The sequence below is a fragment of the Leptonychotes weddellii genome, chromosome 16 (genome assembly GCF_054177405.1).
Source record: "Leptonychotes weddellii isolate Sample4059 chromosome 16, ASM5417740v2, whole genome shotgun sequence".
Classification (NCBI taxonomy): Eukaryota; Metazoa; Chordata; class Mammalia; order Carnivora; family Phocidae; genus Leptonychotes; species Leptonychotes weddellii.
Window position 1 is genome coordinate 32,537,142 of NC_138384.1, and position 8,533 is coordinate 32,545,674.

General features: G+C 32.9%; 1 protein-coding gene across 2 annotated transcripts in view; it reads left to right on the forward strand.

Annotated features, from left to right (window-relative positions):
* The window catches only part of LOC102742931 (UPF0547 protein C16orf87), a 29,422-nt gene extending 21,187 nt beyond the window's left edge, over positions 1-8,235 (forward strand). The window contains exons 3-4 of one of the 2 annotated variants that reach the window (XM_006729694.3): positions 1,173-1,355; positions 7,203-8,235. In XM_006729694.3, coding sequence (XP_006729757.1) covers positions 1,173-1,355; positions 7,203-7,321 — 302 coding nt within the window. In that variant the 3' untranslated portion in view covers positions 7,322-8,235. The remainder of the gene's footprint in view (positions 1-1,172; positions 1,356-7,202) is intronic. The other variant, XM_031024139.2, reaches the window with a different exon arrangement.
* Positions 8,236-8,533: the final 298 nt, after the last annotated feature.

An 8,533-nucleotide genomic window follows, 5' to 3' on the forward strand; every position in this document is an offset into this window, starting at 1 on the left:
CAAGTAGTTTTTGCTTGTGTTTTTTTAGTTTAATGTCATGTACTCGTAGTGTTAAGTATATTTGGTGTTCCAATTTATTATTACAGTTACTATTTGTGTTGATGCTCGAATTGTCGTAAAGTGGCCAGGGGGAGCCTTTTCAAGTTAGCCCTTTAGTCCTTTAACAAGACCCTGGTTGTCTTTGATAACTTCCCTGCAATCTGGAATAATTAAGTGTTCTTGCATCATCTGGTATATATCTGAGATTAGAATTAACTAATTCTCTAAGGGTATAGCATTTCGAAATAACCATTACCATTTTACTTAAAAGTTGTTTTTTTTTTTTTTAATTTTACACTAGCCTATTAAGCATACTTATATTACAATCTTTTGTTACCTTCTTGGGATATGAATTTTATTTATTTTGGCCCTTTACCATTGTGGTTTTACGTATTTGGGGAATTTTCTTTGTTGCTTTTGAGTTCAGGTATGTATTAAAGCAAGTTTTTTTTTTTAATTTGTTGTTTGCCTTATCCAACATTTTGAATTGTTTGGAGTGAGAAGGATGGCTTCTTGGCATTAATTAAATCACCATATTGAGTAAAGTTCCCCTTTTGCTATTCCATTTAGGGATCTGCATGCTCTGAGAATGTCAGAAATGATCTCATCTGTGGCTAAGTGAAAACTACTTATTACTTCCCTAGTGTTTTTATATTTTCTGTGGATGTTTTCTGTTTGCTTTTTATTGGTAACCTTAACGTATTATGACTAAGATCAGTTTTGCTTCTGTATATTTGACATATTTCAGTCTATAATTTGAGTAGGGGGCAAAAAGGAATGGAATTTCTAATACTTTACCATTTTTAGCTTGGAAGCAGAGAGAAGGAAAAAGGCAGAAAGATCGCTGTGAAATTATGTGAACATGTAGGGGCTGAAATTAAAGGTGCCAAATAAAAAAACTGGTCTTGTTACAATTCCTCCTACCTCATGAGTTAATGAGGATCTGAATTCTGTTGAATTTCTTTTTTTCCTGTGTGGGTGTGAGGAACGTAGATGTTATGGTTGTAGTTTTATAAAATATGCCAGGCAGCAAAAACTCTAGTGCTATTTAGAAAGAAAAAGAAGACAATGAGAACTTGGGCAAACAGTTCTTGCTAAGCCCTAAAATATATCACTTTTATTCATCCATACAGAAAACAAGCATGAGGCCAAGAGGAGGCGAACAGAGAGAGTTAGGCGAGAGAAGATAAATTCTACAGTAAATAAGGATTTAGAAAACAGAAAGAGGTCTCGAAGTAACAGCCATTCAGATCATATCAGACGAGGAAGAGGAAGACCTAAAACTGCATCTGCCAAAAAACATGAGGAAGAAAGAGGTATGAATAAATCCAAGCAGTTTTGTTTTTCAAGTATTAAATTTTTCTAGATCTTAATTAGATAGTAGTAAAGAAAGTGTTTGGTAGGCATTGAGCTCCTGGACTTAAAATCACAACTCCTATTTTAGTTTGAAAACATTTCCTCCAGGGTAGATGCTTTTTTTTTTTTTTAAATCACAGAATTTAATTCTTATTGCAAAGCTATAAAGGCTCAAATTAGGTAAAATTCACCTTGCTATAAACTGATGATAGTAGAGTTCAGAGATAATTTGTATATGACAACCTAGAGAAGCCTGTTAAAATGGTTGTTTTTTTGTTTGTTTTTAAAGATAAATCTGAGTTGTTAGACTTATTTCCAACTGTTACACTATGAGTTTTAAAATTTAATATTGAAAGTATTCTTCAGTATGAATTTTTAAATTGCTCATTATGTCCTCCCTACTTTGAGGCAGCTTTTGGATAGTTAGGTAAATTCTTCTTGGTCCAAAATATATTCATATTTCTCCTTATAGATTTTCTCCTTTCTTCTGATAAGTAGTATGTCTGCCAATAACTTGTTTTTAACACATTAACTAAAACTTCAGCTTCTCTTTTTATACATCTTCTAAAAAACCTTTTATCTGGAAAATTTCAGAGATGACACAAGAGTAGAGAGACTAGACTAGGATAATGAACCCCTGTATGGCCATGAATGAATATCTTTTACAATTGAGACTTTCAAGCCTGTAATTAATGGAAAAAAGGGATGGTTGCTCTTTATAATTACTTAAAAACATCTATCAAAATAATTTCATCTTCAGTGAAATGCATTTATAATTTATCTTGTTGGTGAGTTATGCTTTGCTTTTTCAGGCATTCAGTTTTAGATATTCAAGCATAAGTGTAAATTTCTTTTATTTTAGACATTGAGACTTTTTTTTAACCTGTTTACCATTTCTATCTGCTTTGTATGCTTTTATTTCAGTAAAGTTATGACTGTTAGGGAAAATAACTTCACCGGTATAGCTGTCTTTAGCTTTTTCAGAGTTAATGGTGTCTTAGTATTGTATGGCTAAAGGAATAAGGCTTATATCATATTTGACTGTATTCTTTGAAGAATACTTAGATATTCCGTAATTCCTTGGGTAATAGTACTCCATTTTCTTTTTCCTTCTCTTATGCTGCTCTTCCAGAGAGTTTGAGTTATTTTCTAAATTTGAATGTGTTTTTTAACATGGGATGATCAGAAAAATCTATGCTAAAAACTGCTTCAGCAGGGAAACTAGGCAGGAAAAAAACAAAAAATCCAGAGAAATACTGCTTGGCCCAGAAAACAGGACATTCTTTTCAGTTGAAGTAAAGGGAGTATAACCCAAAGAATGGAGAAGGAATGCTTCTGGTGGTGAGTGAGAGGAGATGAGCAAACAGATAATGACAGTCTTTTAGTTGGGGAAATGAAATCTAGATAGTTGTTTTAGGAATCTGTATGTGCAGGTCTGAACTTTTATTCATGTTAACTTGAGAAAAGAATTTAGTTAGCTATCATTTTTTTTTCCTGATATTTTGAGCTTATTAATAGAAAAGTTTTAAGCTATTTCTAGAGTAAGATATGCTTTTGATTTATTTTTAATACAAACAGGAAGGTGCTCAAAGCAATTTTTGTAGAATAAACTGGAATCTTTTCATGTAGGCCATGGGGGCGGGGTGGGGAAGAGGTCAGCAAACTTTTTCTGTAAAGAACCAGATAATAAATATTTTAGGCTTTGTGGGCCATACAGCCTTCTATTGCTGCTACTCAGCCCTGTCGTTGTAGCTGGAGAGCAGCCATAGACAATATGTAAATAAATGGGCCTGGCTGTGTTCCAGTAAGACTTTATAAAAACAGGTGGCAGGCCAGATTTGACCTTGGGCTGTATTTTACCAACCCTTGAGGCAGACCATGTTCCCGAAATATAATATGGATAAGAAATATGAACTTTTGAAATCTCTATGTATTTTAGAATAGACTTCTTTCATATGCTTCTTAGTATTAACTAGCTATTTACTGTAATTCAGTTTTTATTGATTTCTTGCTCATAGGGTACTTGAAAACTTTGAAGCAAGCTTTACCTTTTGTAAGGACAGTTTATGTATAAAAAACACATTTTTAATTGACTTTGTTTTCTATATTTTGAAAAAGAATAGGAAGAAGAAAGAATGGAAAAGGAAAGCTTGTTAGATATCTAGATAGCAAAATATTTTTATACAATCATAAAAACAAACCATTAAACTTAAAAATTTTGGTTGGTTTAAGATAAGTTTTCATTTTATATGAGGGGAGTATGGTTATTTTGAATATTAGTAAGGTAGGAGTGACATTTAGATTAAAATATAATGGGCAATTCTGAATATCTTATTAATGAACATACAAGATTTATGTAGAGTTCAAGTTCAAGTTGGTAGATTGAATAACCACACCATGCTCTCCATCATCCTCAAATCTTAGTAATATTATAGTAAAGGGATTTTTTTTTTAAAAGGACCAAATTTCACAAGGACAAGGAATGGGAAAAGCAGCAGAATTCTAGAAAGTGATAACTGCTTTAGTAGACCCATGAAATCTAAACTGTCAGCCCCTTTGGGAAAAACTAATTAAAAAAATGATTTTTATTACACAGCTGCCTTAAGGTCAGGAATTTGTGCATCAGTTATGTCTGGAAGTGTAGAGGTGAAGGTGAGGCTAAAAATGAGATTGTTTGGAAGTCTTGTTTCTTAATGGCCTGCTAGGGCTGTTTACCTCATTTTCCCCTCCTTCCAAATTTATCCTTTCAAAAAGAGAAAACAAAACAGTCTCTCTGATTTAATGGAACACCAGGTGTCACTGAGGGCAGGGATACTATATTGAGATCAGGAAGATTACGTGAAAATTGGAGATAGTAAATACTGAGTTCTGTGGTCAGGCTTGGATCTTCGAGGTAGGAGAATTAGCAGTATCTTCTCTAGGAAATCTGAAAAACCCAAGAGAAAAGGCCTAATATAAGGAACTTTCATTAGGGATTTCACAAATGGCCCAGTCAGATCATCCTAAATTGGTGATCACAGTCAAGCTCCACAGATAGGTATGAGCTCATCATCTTTTTGGATCCCATTCTTAAATATGAGCATATTATCAAGAATTACTCAGAAATACAGAAGAAAGCATCTATATGAAAGGCTAAGACCAAACAACAGGGAAAAAACAATAACTTGGATAAAACAGGATTTTGCAGGAAAGAGAAAAACTTAAAACTATTGTTAATGTTTTTAGCAAGAGAAGATATTGTAGTCATGAAACAAGAACAAGATGATATTTAAATGGAAAAGCAGGTGTCAAAAAAGTACCTAGAAAATGAACTTTAAAAATACAAATCTAAAAAAATATGTGTGTATATAAAGATTGCAGAAATGAAAAACTTTAACATGTTTATTGACAGAATTAAAGAATTGTACCAGAATGCAGAGAAATAGAAAAAGAGATGAAAGGGGCACCTGATGGCTCAGTCGATTAAGCATCCGACTCTTGATTTCGGCTCAGGTCACGATCTCAGGGTGGTGAGATTGAGCCCCATGTCAGGCTCTGTGCTGAGTGTGGGAAGCCTGCTTAGGATTCTCTTTCTCCCTCTCTCTAGGAAAGAAAGAGAGAGAGAGAGAGAAAGAAAGACAGAAAAAAAAATAGAATGGGAAAGATAAGAAATTTAGAGGACCAGTTTGAAGTCAACATCTATAAATAACTGATGTTCCAAAAAGGAACATAGAAGATGGAGGAGAAGGAAGTCATCGATGAAATAATTCAAGAAATTTTTCCAAACCTGAAGGACATTGAGTTTCCACATTGAAATGGTCCACCAAATTCCCAGACCAGTGGATGGTTAAAAGTAGAGATTATGCCAAAGCCTATCATCATAAATCCTATCTCTTTGGTTAAAGGGAAACTCCTTCAAGTGCTCAGGGAAAAAAGAGCAAGAAAAGAAAGTGATATTTGGAATTAATACAGTGGACTAGTACCCAGCAAGGAACAAACTACTCATATATGAACAGACAGCATCAATGAATTTTAAAAACATGTTGAATGAAAGAAGCTAGACACAAAACAGTTCATGCTAGATGATGCCATTTATATGAAGTCTAAGAACAGGCAAATGAATCTGTGGTGATATAATCAGAACAGTAGTTGCTGATGAGGTGGGGAGGAATTGATTGGAAAGGAGCATGAGGAATTTCCTGTATCTTGATTGTGGTGTGGGTTACGTAGATGTATATTTTGTCAGAACTCATCCAGTTGTACTTTAAGATCTGTGTATTTCACTGTATGTAAATTTAACAATAACGTTTTAAATAGCTGTAAAAAAAAAAAAAGGTATTGGCTCTTTTTAAAACAGTGGCACCATTAGTTGGAAGCCAATTTTTTGCCTTCGTACTACTCAGGAAATCTAGGAGTCTTTAGTCAGCCACACTGTGAATTAGCATGAAGGTAGACTAATGATACTTTCTAACATTCAGGGTCTCAAAAAATTTGCTACCTGTACTCCCTTTCTCAGGAAGCTACTACAAGATCCTGGCATCAAAGGGAAGAAGTAAACCAAGAAAGTGTCCTGGGATCCAAGGACACAGGGTCCAACTCAAGAGAAAGATGTTTATATCCAGCATGATGTTGAAGAGAGATCTTGATGATAATTGTGTAGCAGGTCTAGAAATCAACCATTTCAGACTGAGCAGAAGACTTGGAGAGACTTATTCAAGAAAATAAAATTGATATAATATCTAGTATGTGTAAACATTCTAAAAGATCTGTACAACTCATTAGTAATGAAAACTAAGCTGATGGAGAAAGAATCTCAGGAAAAAAACAATGTGCAGGAAAAGTGAAATCATTTACATAGTCAGAAGAATAATGTAAACATTGAATATTGATCTTGCCTAAATTGTGATGTAATTGTAATGGGAAGATGGGATAGGAACACTACGGGGCTTAAGATACGGAAAACAATAAAATACTAACTTTTCATGGTGGAAGATTAATTAATAATGCCTAAAATCAAGAAGTGGACATAAAAATGTTGCTTAGAGAGGTAAAAAATGAAAAGAAACAACTGAAAAAAAGTAGTTGCACTTGGAGTATGGGAAACGTGCATGAGAGAAGGAGGACTTCCATATTTTGTAACAGGTTGAATAAAAATGATTTGACTCTATATATTTAACTTTGATTAAAAAGTCAAAACAAAAAAAGACAAAAGTACGATCATAGAAGAGTCTGAAAAAAGAAGTTGGCAGAATACACAAAGATGTTTATTGTGATTTTAGCTGGCTCTGGGATAATATATATGGGTTTTATTTTCTTTTTTTGTTTTTCTGTACTTTTCAATTTTCTACCATGAACTTGGATTGCATTTGTAATCAGGAGAGGGAAAAATAGAATTAAATGTTGGTTATTCTTATTTTCTATAGCAGGGCTAAGGTAAAGAAGTTAATATATTCATAAAGGCACTATTGGTGTTCAGAAGGGACCATCTTTCGGGTGAGAAAATTCATTTTGATTGGACAGTAAGCTCATCCTAGTGAAGAGAAAGAAATACTTGAGATTTTTACAGAAATGATATAGATATTATAGACGGTGTGTATAGAGAGAGATATATATATATATATACAGTTTCCATTTAGTTCATGGCATTTCAATAACTCCTTTGTGTCATTTTTAAAAAATTTCAGTTTAGTAGCATGATACTGTATAACATGTAATATATGTTGTTAGTATTATGTATATTTATTGTCATCTAAAGAGATACTTGAAAGCCTCAAAAGTATTTTTTAATTACCACACTTACATTAAGCTTTCTCTTTTTCTTTTAACAGAGAAACAGGAAAAGGAAATTGACATCTATGCTAACCTCTCTGATGAAAAGGCTTTCGTGTTTTCAGTCGCCTTGGCAGAAATAAATAGAAAAATTATCAATCAAAGACTTATTCTCTGATATTTGTCTGCAAAATATGTTGATACTGTCTTCAGGATTACATCAGCAAATTCTCAAACAGTTGTGGACTCTCAGGAGCATTCTGACTGCATCAATAAGGGCCATTGATTGTTTTTTTTTCTCTGTCATTTAGCCTGTGCCACACTTTGGGAGCAAAGCTGTAGGCTTGGACTGTTCTGGGATTTCCTTGTTTACCAAGGAGTATTGTCAGTGTTTTGTGTTTGGGATGTAAGTAAGTATATTTACCAAAAACAAAAAAATAAACAAAAAACAATGGATGGCTGTTAAAGGATAAAGGAATAGAAATGGGAGTGAAAGAATGAAAACTAGGGAAATAAAATGCTTGATAGTTTTCAGGTTTGCCACCAGAGATGCAATATTTTAAGTACTTTGAGAAAGAGTGACTTTTAAAAATATTATATTTCAGATTTTCAGCATTAACAGATTGCATATATACAGTTCATTTACTTTTAATAAATTGGCAATTGATATTTTATTGAATGGGGAATTAAGAATATAAACTGTACATTTTGTCTTAAATTGATTTTTTCTTGGCCTTTATTTTTATGACTTAAGGTATGAGTTATATTTTGGGAGATACTTTCTAGACATTTGGGAAGTTTGGGTGCTATATGAAGAAAAACATTTAAGGATATATCATACTTCAGATATAGACATCTTGTTTTCTTGAATGTAATTTATTTATTGGTTAAAAATACCTTTTCTGCTCTCAAGATGGTGCCTGTTAACCTAAACATAAAATATATTTATTACATACAAAATATTTCTTAGGTAGCCTCTTTTAAGCAGTAATGTTTTATCTGAATGGATGTTCATTTATACATACAGATAATTATTTAAATTGTTACTTAATCTCACTCTGGAAAAAAAATAAACCTTAATATTGAAACTAATAGATTAATAGTGTGGTATAAGTTTTTGTTCTGTGAAGTTTGTGAAATACACTTAAATTCTTAATTTTTCTAGTAGTAAGTGATAACTGTTTATAGTTGATTTATACTAAATGCTTTTGCATTTTTGTTTTTCAATTTAATATTAATATTCAAACTTGACAGTAATTTCCCTTATTTCAGGTACCCCCCACCCTCACCCCAGTGGCTGAATCTGTTTGGAAGTCCAGAAGTCTTATTAGGGAAGGTACTCATCAGTTAGATTTAGCCTTAAGAGAATTTCCCTTTGAGTTTCAGTAGT